Source organism: Acanthochromis polyacanthus, chromosome 22 (assembly GCF_021347895.1).
Source record: "Acanthochromis polyacanthus isolate Apoly-LR-REF ecotype Palm Island chromosome 22, KAUST_Apoly_ChrSc, whole genome shotgun sequence".
Classification (NCBI taxonomy): domain Eukaryota; kingdom Metazoa; phylum Chordata; class Actinopteri; family Pomacentridae; genus Acanthochromis; species Acanthochromis polyacanthus.
Window position 1 is genome coordinate 21,746,504 of NC_067134.1, and position 19,602 is coordinate 21,766,105.

The 19,602-nt window shown below is 39.7% G+C and overlaps 1 protein-coding gene across 1 annotated transcript in view; it reads right to left on the reverse strand.

Moving 5' to 3' along the window:
• LOC110950029 (gamma-aminobutyric acid receptor subunit gamma-3-like) overlaps nt 1–19,602 on the reverse strand; it is a 113,649-nt gene that overhangs the window by 17,201 nt on the left and 76,846 nt on the right. The window contains exons 7-8 of the mRNA XM_051943561.1: nt 18,017–18,154; nt 7,319–7,471 (exon numbers count right to left, since the gene is read on the reverse strand). Coding sequence (XP_051799521.1) covers nt 7,319–7,471; nt 18,017–18,154 — 291 coding nt within the window. The remainder of the gene's footprint in view (nt 1–7,318; nt 7,472–18,016; nt 18,155–19,602) is intronic.

Below are 19,602 nucleotides of genomic sequence, written 5' to 3' on the forward strand. Positions count from 1 at the left end.
TTATGCAAAACACTCTTCTCAGATGTGAATATATTTGATTTCTTGAGTCATTACTTAGGGTGAGGGTCATCTGTGGGTTTTGGGCTGTTGGACAAAGCAAAATATTCAAACAGGGAAGCTTGCAACATCATTTTTCAAGGACCAGTGATGAACGAATTACCTCAGAAAATAATCAGTTTATTTGTCAATTATGAAGACGAAACATTAGTTGAAACTCTCGACCTCAAACTTGACCAAAATAATATTGACAAAAAATGGCCACGTGAGTACAACATTGTGTAGAGATTTTTTGGACAGTGATTTATAGAAATAACAACTCTTCAAAGTTGTGAGAAACCTTAAAGGAAAGGTTGTAAAATTTCTTTCCACTAGCAGCACTATGGAGCAATGTTTTTATAAGTGAGTTTCTGTTACCTTTGTATCGTGCATGGACGTAAGGATGCAACCTCCTGCCTTTGGTTTCATGCTGTTACCCTGATCCATATTTGGTGGTGATAATACTACATGAAATATAGCAATCAGCCAACAAAAACAGGGAAAGAATGCTCAATTTTAAACGCTTTCAAAATGAAACTTAGCAGCTTATTAGGTAGGAAATGCGTGTTTGTTAAGCTGTAAGGGTAAACAAAGTGCAGTATGATACATGATGCTGAATGAAGACAACTTTTATTTGTTTACGTGAAATTCAACAGCACAGCTTTACGTTAGCTGCCACTAGCCACTGTTGCGATATGATTATGAATAAATAAACTAAATGTTAGTACATTTTCGCCTTATGACCACATTTCTCATAAACCCAATTGCACCCTGTCATTGCCACTGTATCAGTACTTTTGTTTTGTACCAAGAAAGAATAAAAGAAAGATTAGAGATCACAGTAGCTCTACATTTGAATACATAAATTCTGACAAGTTAAACTGAAATTATGCAGATGTATATTTGAAGTGGAATAAAAGTCTGTGTTATTTACTGAAGTGAAGGCGTTCCTGTTTTGAGTTGCGGAGCTCTCTGGCACATTTTCTACCATATCAACACAACACAAAGTAAAATGCTGCATACATAGGAGCTGACAGTCTCCTCGACAAGAGCCTTGTTTGTTTATGGTAATTATGCTGATGTTTTCAAATTAATGTGCTGGTGATTGAGGTTAAAATGCTACACATGGCAACTCCAATCTAATCTGATTAAAGGTGTTTCATGCATTCTGCAGAGGCTTTGACTTTTAACCACATCCCCTGCATGCAATCAGTCAGAAGGCCCTACATTAGTCCCCTCTGACCAGGGAGACACTTTAGACTCAACAGTCTGCAAGCTAGTCTCCTCTCTTCTTTAATCAGCCGTGTATTTCCTGATAATCAGCTGATACTTGTAGCAACTTTAGGAGTAAAGAACTTCACTTAATTTGTGCTGTAATTGCCCTAAATGAACTTCATGTTGCTGTAACACATTTGAACACACCCATGGCCTTGTACCAGACTTTGTTTTGTTTTCTTGGAAGCCTGTCATAGAGTGTGAGAGAGAAACTGCTCTGGCAGAAAAAACATAGCCAATCACATAGCAACTTTGTTCCTGTCGTGAGCAGAGCACTTGATTTAGATTCCTCAATCTTTTCTCAGCACAGTTGGAGGAAGTGATGTCTCTCTACTACCAACTATCTTTAACTCACTGCTTTCTTGGTCGAGTTCCCATAAGGCACATTGTCAGCTCTTACACCCAAGCAAACATATCACCGTTGACAAGTGCTTGTGTGAATGACGCCTCTCACTGGAGAAACGCTGGGTTTTTAAAAGTTATCTCTCCCACGCCCACCCCCACCACCACACCCATATCATGAGAAATAAGCTTTTGTTGCTACCAATGCTTGCCGCTAGCCAGGGCCCAATATTTGAGACAAATAAATCCTAACAAAACAGTGTGTTGCTTGGGGTTTGGAGGATATTTCTTTGGTAAAAAATGAAAACTGTCCAGAGTGGGTCTGTTAGTAATTGAGAATGTCCACCCAAGAAAAACGTCTGTATCAGCTGGTTTAGCGAAAGCCTCAAAATGACAAATGCTCATGCTGTAGTGACAGATTCTCTAGTGACTGTATGAATTATGACTCTTTTCCAATGGGAGCAACGGAGGAAATAGTGTGACATTGAGATGAGTCATGAAGTCTGCAGAGGGAGGAGGTCGTGGTGGATGGATGGGCCAACAAAATCATGAGCACACTAGAGGGTTGTATGCTTCCAGGTTCCTACTAACAGTCAGTATTGGTTTCTGTTAATCACTGCCACAATAACCCTTAATTTTAGTTATTTTAACCAAAGTGGTCTGTCTTTAGCTGTGAACAAGTCATTTCTGTGCCTTGCCATAACCAAACAAATGTCACACTTTTGCCATTGAGGCATCAGATATGTCACTCTGGACAGCAGTTACAAGTGGCATGCTTTGTCTTCAAATTTTGAGGGCTTACTGGGATCGTCTAGAGAGCGAGCTGATTATACCATCATTTATAAAAGCCAGACTTCATGCCAAATTGTTACTGAAATGGAATCACCTTAATCAGTTGTTTATCTGACTGAGTACATGGCAATCTGTGCATTTGTAGAGCTCAACTTTTGTGAGCTTTGACACAAAGATTTGTACCCTTAACCAACTGCACACCATGTTGTCAGCAGGAAACACTTGAATAGATCAATACAATGATGATAATACAAGTTACCTGTAGTTTGATTGTACATGTTGCTGCTCAGTTGTCTGAGTTCTTTCAAATGCCCGAATGTGTCCTCAGGGAGATAATAAAGGCTAGTCTAATCTAATCTAACTCCGGTGAAACAGAAGCAATGGCAATATTGTTTTCTCCTTACTATCAATTTTCACCTGAACAAACTAGCCACAACAAATGGCTGCCACTTTACCACCTACATGTAGAGATGCTGTCATCCAGCTGCTCTTTCAGACAAAAGTTTGATTTTCCACTTAAGGATACAAAGTGTATTATTTTATTGAAAGAGCATGCAAGTAATTCAGTCTTGAATTCTATCAAGGCTGTCAGACTTTTGGTTTAAAAAAAGTAACATGCATTTGCAGTTGCTATGAAGCCATCAACAGTTTAGAGATTTGTAATGCTAGAAGAGCTAATGTGGCCTCAAGCTGCTAGCTTCAAGCTGAGGAGGAGCGGGCTGCAAAGGTCTTCTCTCTAACTGCCTCTGGATTATTATTTTTTTTCTCATTTTAGGACTTCTTCAGTCACAACTGATGCTTGAGGCAATTTACACGATTTTGCACAGCTCCCTCTGGAGACACAAAGAGCTTTATCCAGCTTATTTTTCACATATGTAGAACACAACAAAACCTGTAAACACACTTTGTGGTGGAGCTGCTCTTCACAGATGTGCTGCTGTTGAGTCTGTCTTGTCTGATGCTCTCAGCAGCAACACTGTTTTCCACTGGCCAGCTCCATTTTTAGTATTGTAACAGCAGAAATTGAACAGCTATAATAACTATGTGCATTGCTCGGTTTTGGATAAATATCTTTTGTGACTAGCCTAGAAGTGAACTTGTGTGATGCCACGTGATTCTATATTACCCTGGATAATGCTGTGTAGCATGATGATGGATGTTACCACCAGGTTCAATTAATTCCAGTCCCACCCTTCTCTTTTGTACTCTCAAGCTCTATATCCTCATCCTCTGCCTTGGGGTAGTTTTATTTCGCATCAGCAACCCTCCGTATCTCTGTCAAGATCCATCTGAGCTGCAGAGATTGAGGTCTAATGGGAATCAACCTGAGCTGAGCTCTCTTACTTCCATCCCGCTGCTATCCAAACGTCCTGCTGCTGAAGGACTAGCAGATGAGTGACAGTTCTTTGGAAATGCCACCTGGAACATGTTAGCAGCTTGTCAAGGCACAGTGCCTTGAGGGCTTGGGTGGAGGGCTGGGTGGCAGCGGCATCACCTGCTTTTTTCTTGGACTCCAACCTCTCTGCAATCTGACTTGTTGTTCTCCTCGTGCTTCATCCTGACACTTCTCCCTGCTGCTACACTCTTGTTTTGTCCCGCTCTCGTGCACAGGTTTTCCTCCTCTTATCTCTGCCCTCCCCTTTCAGCCTTGGGATCAGGTCGCAGGCTGACTTTGAAACGAGGGCAATGTACTTGAGAATAAAGGCTAAATGATTTTCTGTTGTTGAGCTGAATGTGGATGCTTATCAGGACTGGGGCAGCTTGCTTCTACCTGTTGTGAGAGGGAGATCACAAGCTTTTCTCTGCCTTTGGTCATGTATCACACCGCCACCCACATACTGTAAGCCTTAACTGCCTTTGGTTGTTTCCTACGCCAGGCAGACAGACAGGTTGGCACAGTGATGGCGATAGACCAGCATACATATAGTTCAAGCTGTGTGATACGCATTAAATAGCAGCTGCAAAGTGAAAGCTGGAGGAAGTAGGAGCAGCTTTAGCTGTGATGTAGTGTTCTCAAATCTTTCCTCCACTCTCAAGAAAGCTGTTTCTGCCAAGTCAAATTAGCATGAAGTGAAAACTCTACAATGTATCCCAGTTAAGCAGATCTGAAACTTTTGTTAGATAAAAATAAAAGAAATGAGCTGAAGACGATGAAATCAATGGTAGTTCAGAACATATCTGCAGCTCCTGCAAACATACTGAAATTAAACCTTTGTGTTGTGTTTCTCTTGATGCCATCTGAGTCACACTGTTTTGATATTCAACTGTCATCGTGTCAACTTTCATCAACATAAGAGCAAAAAGTACACTGAGACAAATACAATCTGTCGTTATGATCAGCTTTCATTAACCGCACCAGAGGGAAGGCTTGGATAGTAACATGAGCTGATTATTGAATTCAGTAGAACATGAGACAACTTCATTATTCGACTCGCAGTGAAGTTTATTCTTTGGGACTTATAACGAATAGGGACAGACAGACTCCAATATAACTTCTTTATTACAGCAGAGACAGTCCAGATGACCTTCTGTGACATACCCTGACTGGCAGGGTGGTGAAGAAGGACTGAATGGAAATAGAGTGATGTGGAGTTGTGTGTGATGTCTTTATGCAACTGACAGCTGGGGCAAAGGTGGCAGAAGGCTGGAGAAGTTGGTTTGGGTTGAGTTTATGGCTCAACTGAGAAAATCTGAGTGGAAGAGGTTAATTAGTTAGCATCTATCGGCTTTCAACAAGTATCACTGTACTTTCTTTGTCACCTTAATTAGCAAATGCTAGCATGCAAGGCTAAGATGGTGGACATAGTAAACATTACACCTGCATGCTAGCATTAGCCTTCAGCTAACAACACTACTACGCCAAAGTACAGTATCACTTCGCTGACAACTTATAAGTTTAATCTAGTTATTTCAGTCAAGATCCCCCCATAATAGTATGGTAAGGCCAGACAACGACCCAGCAAATCTGCTTTTTTAGGAAAATGACTGTTTTAAGTATTCATCTCTATGGGTTATGGAAAAGGGCCACAGACTTTCAAGAAATAATCATATCTGGCTGGGGCACACAGAGAAGCAGCTCAAAAGTCATGGCTGAGAGCAGCATTACTTGACTTTATTTTGGATTTTACTAACACCAGGCCTCCCAGCCTTCCTGCCCCATGCCCACCTTCTTTGTCAATGGCCTCCTGCCTGACACTCAGCAGATTTCTGCCTCCGCTGCCCTCGGCCTGTTGCCTGGCCCTTTGAAGGGCTCCAACTCTGTTGCTGTCCTCCAGAGCTGCCCTGCCTGCCTGACCAGCCTCTTGGCCGCCCTCTGTTGTGGTCCCGCCTGCACTTGGACTGTGTAGTTTTGTCTTGTGACCAGTCCCTGGAGTGCTCTGTAGTCCGTCTTACTATTTTTTGAACTATGCAGTTTTGTTTTTGGCCCCACTTCCCAGGCCACCCTCTAGAGCATGTCTTGTTGTTGGACTCTTTGGTTTTGACTCGCCTCAAGGCTGCCCCCCTAGACTGTTCTGTTTTGTCCCTTCTCTGGACTCCATCCACTCACTCAGCTCGTTTTGAACATTTTTGATTTTTGGCTCAGGCACCATGTCCAGCTTTGTTGTGCCAACCATGATTCCCCGATTTGTCTAGATTTATTCATATCTAATGTCCATAGTTATCTATTTTGTTTGTTGGTGAGAGTTGATTCTGGGTTTTGGTAGTTTTGTATCTTTGTGAATGAAGTTTGCTTAGTCTCAGTTCAGTCTTCCCCCTTGTGCAATTATCCAGCTTGTGTTTCTATTTACCCACTTACTTATATGAATCTGCCTTTTTAACAGTTTAGATAAAACTGATTTTTTGAGGTTGTGTGTAAGTTTTAGTGTGATAGTTAATCATTTGCATCATTAAGTTTGGTTTGCCACAACAAACTTCCATTCAGAATCAGTCCTTGCCTGTCTCGTGTCTAACCCTGCACTTGGGTTCCAAGTGATAAGATGAAGCAAAACACTTTGACAGAAATACAGGGCATTAGTCTTGTACAACACTTTGCAATCACTGTGTGCCCACAAAATTCAGCTTGCCGTATTTGGTGTCTTGAAATGTTAAAATATAAATGAAAGTTTTATGGATCTGAACAATGTTTAGGCTGGCAGCACTGATTTTTGAACATAGCTTAAAGAAAGAAGGTCCAAACCCACAGGTATGAAAATATGAAGCTATGAGTGGATAGCATGATCATGAACTTGTTGAACACTCACCTCGAATTCCACCTTAAACCATCAGCACCTTGCACAACATCATCCACAGGAAAGTAAATGAACTAATGGTAGGCATGCAGTGGAGAGGAAAATAATTCAAAACAGTTGTCAAGTCATGCAAAGAAAACATGCACAAATATGAAAAGAAAACAAACAACGCTGATGGAGCATTAACTTTCTTCATGGCTTAATGCACATTTGACATTATGATGAAACATACTCATTAGTGAAAGACAGATATATGACTAACATGCACAATTAAAGATACACAAAGGGATTTTCTTCTATTCTTGTCTTCTTTCACTCTACAACCAAATTAAGTAATGTGCAATTATTCCGGTCATGTGATAGTTTTTAGCAGCCAAAGTCTCAGATATAATGTAGTAATCACCAGTGAAAATGGTCGATATCTGCTTCTATCAAGCCATCTAACCACCAGAGTTGATAGGAATTATAAATGCTCTAAAACCTGCCAACAAACATTCCCATCACTTCATTTATAGCAAACGGGTAACCAAATATTGGACACTGACACTACTGCTGACAGTCACAGGCAACAAATTTTTGAGGATGAGGAATGCATAACTTTTTTGGAGTCTCATGACCACCACACTTTCTACTCAGTTGCGTACCTAATGCTGTCCTTGCAGGCGTGGCGTCGCTCTTTATCCAGAAGGAGACCCAGGAGAGAACCACGGTCAGGATACAGGGAATGTAGGTCTGAATAGTGAAGTAGCCCATCCTTCTGCTGAGGTCAAAGTAAACCGTCATCAACACGTAGTCACCTGTTGAGAGAGAAAATGGAGATTAGAACTCCTTTATCAAAGCCACTATTAAAATCAGCAGTCAGTCAAATCTGAACATACAGACATGATACACATTTTTAGATTGAGTGTGATGTACATGTTCCAAACTATAAATAATGCCAATGTAGGTTGTCACAAAATGTTGATCTTTTTTTTTTCTTCAGAGTGCTGAATGCTGAATACTCCCTCTCTAGTACTATAGTTGTTGAGATATTTTGGTTGAACAGTCTGTAATTCTACTTCTCACTTGATGTATTACCTCAGTAAACATTTTTCTGATCAGTTTATGGTCTCAGTCGCTAGTTTCAATACTTTCTGAGTACATCATGATGTTCATTTTGTAATTTATGGTCCCATTATCAGTAAAAAAGAAGGGTATGTTTTATAGTCCAGCTTCCTTGTAATTGACAGGTTGCTGTTTTATCACCATGCGCTATGTCCTTTGAGTCTTCACTGTTTGTCCGTTATGTTTGATTGTAAAAGACCAACATAGCAATGGCCAAATGTCAGATTCCAGGCTTCACAATAGGAGTCCAAATGAACTGATGATTGCTATGCTGCAATGTCCATCTTTTATGCACAGTCTATGTGTGATGTCCATTAAAGTGCCTATAAAAGGAGTAGGAATGGAGCGGCTTTGGAAGGCATGTGCAGTATTTCGTGGTTGCTGTAGGATTGCGTTTGCCGTCTTCTTAGTTTTTCTGGTACCAATGCCAAAACAGCATCTTTCCAGAATGTAGTTTTAACAAATGGTCACTTTTCTAGCTGTAAAATAGCTCTTCAAGTTTTATTGTATTGTAAGGTGACCCTGCTATTTTATGTTACATGTTGCTATCCACTCATAAACTACAGATCATCATCCCTGAGGATCCCAAGCAGCACACTGGCTCATGAGTAATTAAAAAGGTCTGATGTGTAGCTGGAGGCTACATCATGCTGTCCTCTTAGCTTAATCATCTCCATCAAAACAGGGGACAGAACCAGATTCTAATGAGAGGCTGTTAGCAGCAGGCTCCACATACTTTATTCTGCATGTCATCACAGAAGCAATGATAGCCAGTTGATTTGATACAAAGACACATTTATATTTGAGCTGAAATAATGTAGGTGAAGCAGCGAGGGGCTAGTAAATGAGCTCTGGGGAACGCCAACCACAAAAAGGAGACTTTTACGGTTTTCTAATGAGATTGTCAGAAGTGTCTAAAGTTGTGTGAAGACCTAAGGTCTTCAGCGGCTTTAATTAAGACCATTTCTGCACTGCAAAGAGACGATAAACTTCATTGAAATTTGTCAGAGTTGTTATTATTGGTCATACAAGGCATCAGAAAAGAGCTAAGCTTCTGCTCTGATGGTCTGGAATTGGGTATAATTGAGTATAATTGGTTAGAATCCTCATCAAATGGGGAGGCAGGCAGACAGAGGGGAAGAAGACAAGGACAGGATGAGACAATAAAGAGAGGAGATAACTGGAAAAAAGTGAGCTCAATTTGATTTATGGACAGCAAAGGACTGACAGAGAGGAGAAGAAATGAGAAAAACTAGAATGTAGAAACGGAAACTTCTCTCTACCTTGTGCAAGTGTACAATGGCATTGTCAGTGTGAGGGGAAGAAAAACGAGGAGAGTGACAGAGTTTATTCTGCTGCTACTTTAATGGTCTGACTACAGTAGGATGCTTGTTTTTTTAGGAGTTAATTGACAGGAGCAGGGAGATTTTGAGCTACAATACTTGGATAACAAAAGCCATTGTTCTGTAACCTTGACAAAGTTCAACGAATCAGAAGAGCATTTCTTTCCTTTTGATAATCTGCTGCCATTCATTCGTCTCCATGAAAACGATGTCAGATAGAATAAAACATCTGTAGAAGGCTTTTTGTTGTTAGCTTGCAGCTGAACCTTACGCCATCCTTCCCATAGCAGTGAAATAATCATTTTAATCGCAGGTGCAGTGAATAAAGAGTGTGATGACACTGTGCAGAGGAGTGTTTATCGCTCAGACAGTTGCAGATGGGTACAAGTGCAACAACAATTATCTGCACGGTGCCTCCAAGTTTTCACTTTTTTGTCATTATGTCCAGGGATTCTTTCAGGCATTTAAGAGCTAGACTGAAGGTGCACCAGAGGTTTCTTCATTTATAATTCAGATACTACTAAGTTGTCTGTCCTTCAATGAGCATTTCAGTCGTCTCCAAGTAGATTTCCTCAGCTTTATTTTGCGTCTTGAGTTGAGCCATTTTTCTGAAACTCCAGTGCTATTTGCTCATTTAATTTCAGATTTCACTTGCTGTTTGATTTCGATTAGGCACCAAAGCTATGTGGTTTGGTTTGGGGGAATATCACAGTTTGTGTTAAAGCATGTTTGAAGCTTCTCCTTTATTTTCAGGGTTACAATGGTGATGAGTCACACCCCATCTAATGTATGCTTGTTTGCCTGAAGAGTCGCAGCTTTTGTAGTGTGTCATAAACAAACATATTCTGGCAGAAAATGCATCTCTCTGAAAACGCAATGCAATTTAGTTGCATACAAACAATATTTCTGTGAGATAGCTGTCCTGTTGAAATTTATTATCTAAAACCCACACACACAAAAAAAGACCATGCAGCAATTCAATTCAAGTTAGAGATAAAAATTTCCAAGTTGAAAATTCTGAACATGGAGCATTCATAAAGATATGAAATGTTCTGGCCTTGTTTAGACCAATACGGATATGTTTGTTGATGCATTTTATAAAAATGCATCAACATTACATCTATCTATCCATCCATCCATCCATCCGTCCATCCATCCATATCTGAAATCATTGTTTCTCCAATTCCCGCATGTAAACAAATAAATGTGTTGATGCCCTGTTTGCATACAGATGAGAGGCCAAAACAGAAAATGTTGGTTTAGGGAAATATCCGTATTTGTGAGCACAAAGCCTCAGATTTTTTTTTTCCGCAATGTCAGCTTACCTGAATTGAAATTATCAATGAAACAGAGGAGGGTATATGGAATTAAAGCGGCTACCACAGGATTTTACATCAGTTTAACCCAATTAGTCCATACAGTAGCCTGCTGCAGTATGTTTTAGACGACCTGTGTCATTTTCACCTCCTGAAATAGCCAAGTAGCCAAATGTTCACTTCTTTAGATGCATCCATATTGAGTATGATTGTTATGTCAAGTCCAATTGAATAGAAATTCACTTGACTTTTTTCATTGTCTTCCTACTTTTTTGTGTAGTAAGTAGAAAGTTTAAGTTGTCTGGACCACAGTGGTATATGATTGTAACTGGGTTTCATCCAGATTTAGAAAATTTTAAATCCACGGGTGTATGTATGTGACGTTTTGCTCTTAAACGTCTTGGGCAGATGGAAATAGTGTTTGTTTGAGGCCACTAAAAAAAAAACTGCCGTCCTTCCAGAGTTGAGGAAAATTCTGTTCCTGCACAGTGTTTAGTTACTACCCTTGTTCCACATGTAGCCAAAAACTGTCACGCTTGCAATTATTTTTCAATGCCTAGTGAATTTCTTGTGATCACTTTCTGCTGTTATCATGAGAAAACAAAAAGTCATTTCCGCTTTGTTTGTCAGATATCTTAAGTAGTGCTACGCCAGCAGGGTGCAAACTACAGGGGAGCCTCTCGAAATAGAACATGAGTTCCCCTAAAAACACTGTTTTGTGAGATTTTGGAGGGTCTCTAAGGATCAAAAAGATACAGTTTTTCTGTGTCTTCATGCTTCATGCATAAAATGATTTATTGTTGATGTATGATTCATACACGAGGGTGACTAATCACTAATTTACTTTAATAAAGGCACCAGCATGCATCCTGCTCTCGCCAAACAGCCTGATTTTCTTTCCTGCCTTTTTAAAACATAAAATAGTTAAAATTATGAAGAATAGCACTCAAGAATACCAAAGTGTGCTTATTCCAAGCAGGTTGATAGATTCGTACAATACTCTTTCCTTCTCTACCAACAATGAAGTGCATCACTGTTATTACTGAAATGAGCACCATTTGTCTCCACACACAGCAGTGGTTTCTTTTCATCTGTTTTTTTTTTTTGTTCTTTTTGCATTCCTAATCATGTTATTCATGATAAATTTAAAGTAAAATCAAGTGCTTCGTAAATATAGCTTTTGTTTCTGACATTAAAAAGTTAAAAAAAAGTACATTTCCCCGTTCTCACACTGTCAACTGCAGGAAGTGATTTAAGTTGGAAACGTCAGATCAAGGAGTAGCTCCCCATTTTTAAGCAACTCATCTGACTGTACTTCAGTCAAACTTCACCACAGGCGTCGCATTGTGTCTTTCTGTTTGAGATAATATTCAAAACACTCCTCATCATTTTTGGAGAAGGCTAGCCTGACTCCAACTTCACAGGCGAGTGCACTTCAGCGATCCTGCTGAGACTGTTGACAGTCGTGACAGCGATCTCAGAGGTTGAAATCAGGTGTGATCAAATGAACCAGACACTTGTTTTCCACTTCTCCCTAATTATCCCGTGATCTCAATAGAACAATAGTCCCTTTTTCCTGTGGTAAATTATCTTGTTATCTTCAGCATTCCGCCTTTTGTTTTCTTGAGATAACGAAATAATTAATGGTTGATCTGGAGATAGCAGCATTAAAGCAAGACTGTAAACATGGCTTCCATAAGCGTGAGTGGGATTCTCAGTGTTCATTTGCACCTCAGCTCTAGAGTGTGGGATGATTTTATTAATTAAAAGAGTGAACTCCTACTTTCGTTGGAAGCCCATTTGCACATATTATGAATCATATATACAGCGATATGGAGCTTACTTATGTTCCATTTAGCATAATCATAATATGAGTACTGTGAACATATGTGAAAATGTGTTAATCAGTCAAACAAAAGATGGAATTATGAATGACCTACACACTTAATTAAAAGAAATCAACACTGGGGCTGATAAAGGGTGTTTTTTAAACAAACATTGGCTGCCAATTCAGCTCTCTGCTCTGTAATGACAGCTGTGAAAATGTGAAAATTCACCGACATCACAGAGAGCGCACCGCTACGCCACACAATCTCGAAACAGCAGTCAGGAGTTTTGTTGAAAAGTTGAATGACAGCACGTTTCACCGTTCGAACAGGTGAACCACACTTCTGCTGTGCTGCTGCTGGTTAAAAAAGAACCCAGTTCTTTGTTCAGACTGAGGTTGAAAAGAGTGTTAGAAAAGGAGATAAAATGCATGGCACAGTTAATCACTTTTTATTCATATACCCCCTAATTACATCCCTGTTTGTCAGTCCTGTAAATCCCATGGTTGTCTATGCAAACAAATGGTATATTAAGAAAGGATGCATGCAATCAGATCTCATTAATAAAAAAGGGATTCTGGTTCATTTTCTCCTGAGCGATGCTCCCAACAAAGAAAACCCTAATCACAACACAGCAGGCCCAGCATAACATCTGTGTTTGTTGTTTTTTTGCTATGTCACCTAAATAAAACTGTCTCATTATATTTTAGGTTCCCTTTTATGCCTGAGATGCAGCCTATGTTCTGCTAAAGCAATCCAAAGGCTTATTAGAATTAGAACAACAGGGGTAAATAGAACAACATTTGTGTCCAGTACAACACTGCAATGCTGTAGAAGCTGACCATCCACACTCATTTGTTGATAGAATGATTAATTTGACAGTTCAATGCACGGGAGATTCAATTATTCTTAAAATATTGCAGTATAAGACAGATTCAGTTACATAACATTAATAAATACTATATGATTGACGATATGGAGGCTGCAGATATGTACAATCCTCCATGGACTATCTACCGCCGCATCACGCTGACTTCTGTCGTCTCGATGTACAATACAGCAAACAACCCCTCTGTTTACATTTTTGTTGGGACAGTAACAACCCCTCTGTTTACACACTTCTGCAGAACACTTATTAGTCCGACTTGCCTGCTCTACACTTGTCGAGAAACTCATCTCGTACTGTCGGCTCTTCTTTCTGTTCGGAAGACGCATGAAAAATTCTTGGGAAAACCGTTTCAATAATGACTTCGAGACACGTTGGCTTAGATGCTGTTATTGTGCCTGCTTCAAATATGTATAAGAGTACATTTCTCTTTCTGTGCTAAGTTTGTAAAGTTTTTCTGCACTTTTGTAAATATAATTTGTGTAAACTGAATCCTCATAGTGAGAAAGTTATCAATTTTTTATTTAAGAAATGCTTAAAAAAATCCTCATTTGCTGCGCTTCTTGCTCACAATGAACCATTTTCCGGTGTTTGCTGTAGAAAGGTCAGTTTAGGAGGCATTTTCGATGCCTAAGGGTTATGTTTGGGAACCTGAATCTGTGCTTTTTAATTATGTCTATGCTCAACAACAACAACAACAAAAGTAATGCAATAGTTTGCATCAGTGTTTTTGAGTTAAGACAACTTTTAATGAAATTTTGTTCAGCAAGAAAATGACATTGAATTAGGGCAATTCAATCACAGGTCTTTTTAATCATAAACAGTTTTTCCATCTCTGCAATCTGAGGTATATAAAATCCTGAATTCAAAATGAAGAAAAAAATAAATTTTCAAGCTAATTCAATTTAGTTACTGCAGCTTGATTTAATTTTAAATTAGCTAACACAGATATTTGAGTTTATGTTCCACCCAATGTTAATTTGATACAATACCAAGCGTTGTTTTATCACCCAAACCAATCGAAATAATGTTTGCAAACTAAATTAGTGCATTGGAACTTTTATCTTGCAATTATGCATTTAATCAAATGCTGGAAAGAGGTCTCTTGAATTACTTTTTAGAGTATAGTTGATATAAATGTTTTTATTTTGTAATCTTTAAATATGCCTCTAATTGGGGCTTTTTCTCACTAACACTCTGATCTGTTGGTTTCTGAGCAGTTCCATTGGAGCAGCTGGGTGAAGCACAGGGGGTGAACCAAAATAGTGTCTACATCGAAGGCGGCAGTTGACCAATGGTGGTAAATGAGAGAGCAGAGGTGGAAACAAAAGGCCGGCAGGTTTTCTTCTCTATTACTGTACAAGATGAGCCGCCCGTTCCCCGAGCTCAGCTATTCATTTGGCGAGCCGAGCAGTTCATATGCCCATGAATTTGTAACTGACTTGGCTAGTAATAAGCATCTCTAGGCTAGCAATCAGCAATCTGTTCAGTCATTACCACCCTCCAACTTATCAGAAGCTAAATCAGGTGCTGACTTTAACACACTTACAGGATCCTCTGGCCTCTGCCATAGTTGGGGGGAATCAGTGGCCTTGACGAGAGGACCTCAGGGGTGATAAGGAGTGCCAGGAAGCGCTGCTCTTTGACTTTGCCAGCCTAGATTTACCCTGATCTGAAGGTTGTCAGTTTAATACTCAGACTACATGATCATATTAGGCTCCGTCCAGATGAAACAAACCTACAGAAACAATCACTGGTGATCGCAGCATGACACACGGCGGCTAGATTTCTGTTTAAATTGATCGTGACTTGCTCAGATGTCACAGTGACATTGTGAGATTAAAATGGCTGTAGGTTTTGGAGCCAGAAACCAGAATACATGCTCTGTGATTAAAGGTGACATTTACCAGTCTGACCGCATTGAGATTACAGATCGGAAACAGCACACAATATACATAAAACATATTGGTGTCTATTGTGTAATAACACTAGACTGATTTAATATTTGAAATAGTTAACAACACCACGACTTCTGGAAAGGATGTGAGGATTCTTGAAATAACTGTACAGATGCTTCAGGCTGACAGTGTGAACAGCTGACAAAGTGGTAATGATAGCTGTTTTGTTGTATCTCATGCCACTGGGTTTGAGTATTCAATTTATATTTTCAATTTCTTTGCAGTGTGTAGTGTGAGAGGTCTGTTCAGGTTATTTATCGACAGCAGAAAACTGGTATGATGATGATTTACATAATTCATGTAAAATGGAGTTTGAATCATGAACAGAGATCACAGATGGCCTGTACAGCACTTTAAATAAAGATGCCCTGTCATTACCATAACTACTGAGGGACTTGGTACAAACTGATAGATGTGTCTTATAACATTTTATTAAATCAGGGTGTTTCTGTAACTCATTTTAAGACTGGAAGCTGCTGGAAACTGTCCTTCTTGAAGCTGAAATTTAGGATTAAATTGAGGATTAAGCCGTGTTTGGGATCTGTAATGCTGCCTCTGGACAGGACAGGACAGAGATGCCAACACTGATAGCATCCAGGTCCATCATTCTCACACTGAAATTTGCATGAAATACTTTTTGTAACGGAACATGTAACACCACAAACTAATGCTAAGCTGTTAGTTAATTAGCACAACTAGCTAACATTTGTGTCTTACACTGGAGCTTCACGCGAATCTGTTTCATACAGTTTTTCACTTGTGTTTTAATTCAGGAAAGATGTTACAATCCGATCTCCAAGCCTGCTGTGCCTGGTTGTGATTACTATGGTATGATCGGACATTTTAAGGGAGTGAAGGGGCAGTTAGGGGTCAGTGGAAACTTTTTTAATGCGACATGCCTACTTGTGTCTCCTGTACATGCAGGGGTAGTGCGATACAGTTTCCTGATTTCCAGCTGGGATTCTAATGTGATAGTGGTCAGTGCCAGGTTAATGAAGCCAGCCAAAGGTTGTGTGGAGGATCTCATGTATTAGTAAAGAGAAGAACATCAAGTAGAAAAAACGGTATGCGATTGGAAGCCGGGCATTTCCAGCTATTTCACTGGAGGCTGAAGATTCCTTTAAAAAGGCATTAGAAAAAAATGCACATGTAAAGACACAAAAGGAAGAACATCAGTATTTCTCCTGTGTAACTGCAGAAAAGGGCATAATGGAAGCTTTTGGGGAATTTGCGATGGGATGGTAGAACAAAGAGCTGAAGTGTCTGGAATTCCGCTTTGGGGCCTTTTGAAGAGGACGCTGCTGAATTGATAACGACGGTGGATTTGCAGCGGGGGTCCCCGGTGGTGTTGTGGCCAGGGATCTGTCCACTCTGTCCTCATTAAAACAGCCCCATACCTCATGTATTTATGAGGAATGAAGCATAAAGTGAGCAGAGGGAGAGGGAAATAAGGGAGAGAGGAAGAGAAACGCAGCACTTTCGAAGTTTGTCATGATGTAAATTAATGATATGGTATTTTTAGCCGGGGATCTAATCATCATGCGTGTGGAGATGGAGCTCCGGCAAAGTGAAACAGGAAAAAGAAACGAGGTAATAAATGAGAAAACGGCTAATTTTCTTGAACAGCATGAGGTAGATGTGTAGGTTTGTCGTTGCTTTTGAGCATCTCAGCAGAAAATTAGTTTGGCTGTGTTTTGACGATGCAGCGGGAGTCCAGGAAAGCATATAATTTATAAGGCTATCAATGTGTCTCGGAATGAGAGTACTCATCAGTCACTTTTTTTTTCTTTTTTTTTTGGTGATCAGAAACACAGAGATGCAGTGACAGTTTCTCATTAGATATAAACAGGATGCTTGATCAGTATTCCCCATGAGTGATACATTAAACAATCAAAAAATGCTGTTTGTTGCACAGCATGTTGAGTTGTCTTCAATTGAAAGGAGAGATACCATATGTGATGCTGACTAGGAGAAAAGGACACAAAACACTAGAATGCTTTAACAAATGAAGCTGTACAACTAATTTCCACTAAGCTCCCTAATAATTTGATGCCACTCCCTGTTATCCCTCCTCTAATCATCCTCCTGTTCCTCGAATATTCATGAACGGAGGTTCAGCTCTTAGAAAGCTGAATCAGGTCACATTATGCAGATCTGAGCGTGTTTCTCCAAAGACAAAAGACCGTATGGCACGAAAGGAATATGCAACTCACAAGCAAGGTTAAGAGGGGTTAACAATCACTGCGTCCCGCTCCTCCTCTCCCTCCCTCATTCATTATGCTTCACCATTTAAGCCATTACAATCTGTTTTCATCAACAAATGTCACGTGAAAGCATTACAAATTTATAAGGAACTCGACTACCTTGTGCAAGCTGTGGATTTAATTACTGGAATCTGTTGGAGAAACAATATTCCTATGGCTGCTGCCACCTCCTAAACTACAAATTTACATTAAATTGTCAAAATACACAAGGCCTAACAACCATGCTGATAGCACGTGGAGAGAGAAGGAAAAGGAGTGAATAATTAAACTTCCTTTTCAATCTTTAATCTTGGTGATTAATGTCAGTGGAAAAACCTATTTGCCCTTCCACCCGAGGGGAGTACTTATGAGCTTGTAGTTATATGATTACATTTATGGGCATGGCGCTAATGTTAACCTGTGCAGAGCCTGAGGTGCCAAGCTAGTGAAGCAGCTCGAGAGAGATCAGTTCTTGATCTAGACTCTGGAGTGGGCTCCAGCTGACCTTCCACCTCCTCGTCGGATAAACAGGAGGTTAAAAAAAAAAACTTTCCCTGCCAAAATTATTAAAGTTTTATACGATTATTTGTCATAACGCCATGAAATGAATCAGTTCGACATGTTCAGTGTTGACCTCCCTTGACCTTAGTTTGGCGTTCTGTTTACCTGCTGTGGTTGAGAGGACGTCTGTGGTGTTTCTGAGCCCCATGAAGTCAAACTGGTAAAGCCTCCAGTATTTCTGGTCCGAAGTCTCCACTGAGTTTCGCTTCCACTTGTACACAATCTCATCTCGTGGGTAGCCATCTAGAAACCACACAGAGAGTGAGTTTGTTAGGTGAAAGAAAGAAGGGGGAGGGAACGAAAGGCAGAAATAAAAGTTGAAGTGAAGAAATACAGGAAGGATTAATGCAGCAATGCAGTTTTATTGTATGCATGATTTATAACCAAGTAATGCATGATTCATACAAATTTAAACAGTAAGTTTTCACTGGCAAGTCAGTGGATTGCACACCAACTAAAGATTTACAGTGTTGGACCCTCCTGTAGTTAACAGGTATTCACTGTGTCATGTATTTGTGGGGTAACTTCCCCTGTTTATAGTACAACTCATCTGATCTAGAGTCTACTGCTGAGTGAAATGATGTTTTATTGGCAAAAATGGGGCGTTATGTGTGACAAGGCAAAGTTGTTTATTTTCCATAGTTCTGTGACAAGCTAATTGCTACACTTCACTGACCTGTGAAACTTTCCCATGGAGTGCTTCAAGTCACAACAGACTACATGAAAGGCTTGAAAGCTGGAGCCACTTTGTAGTTTACTGTTTCTGGACATATTTAGCATTAAAACTGCAGGATTTTACATGCAGATCCTTGCTGCGGGCAGCAGTTAAACACAAGCCCAAAAATTGGGCCATGGAAATTGAATTTTGGTGAAAGCTAATACATCAACAACAGCAGTGTCTCCATGTACAACTGAAGCTGAGATCATTTGAAAAGTTGAAGCAATTTACCATAGAAAAATGAATGACAGCAATAATGAGCGAGTGGCAAGTCTTGTTGTGCCCTGTAGTGGAAACCAGACTAATTATGTAAATTGTCTCATTTAGAGGATAGCCATCTATAACCAAGAGGAGCAATCACCATGATACAAGAGGGGTGTGTGTTTCGTCGAACATTAATATAGTTGGCAAACTTTATTGCGATCATATTTCTCTTGGTATGTTTGTACAATTATCTTTACTGCAGATGGGTCTACCATTGTGTTAGCTGTGTATCTTCATAGCTACAAAATGTTTCATGCCTTTAAGAACCCCCTGAAGCAACATGTTCTTTCATAATGTTAGAAATTACACCCTTCTGTAGTCTCATCTCTAATATTCTTCCTGTCTATCCTTCACATGAAAAAACAAGAGATGTCTATTTCTGCAATATTAAAGGCCAGTTATATGTGAAGATCCCTGCCAGCTGAAATCAACATTTTTCATACATATTTTTCATATTATGAATTATTCCCCCTTTTTAACAAGCCCATACAGAAAGAGTCATATACCATCATTATTTTAAACATTCCTTTACAATATTCAACATTTAGAAGAGTCAATTTTGCTGTTTGTATTACGCATAGAAAATTGGAAAGCAGAAATGTGTAACAGCACCATTAGCTCGTTAAAATGTTTTAATATTCAACATTTAGAATGAGCCGCTCAGTTTGTATTAATGACTAACATAGGAAAATAGCAAGCTAAGCTAACT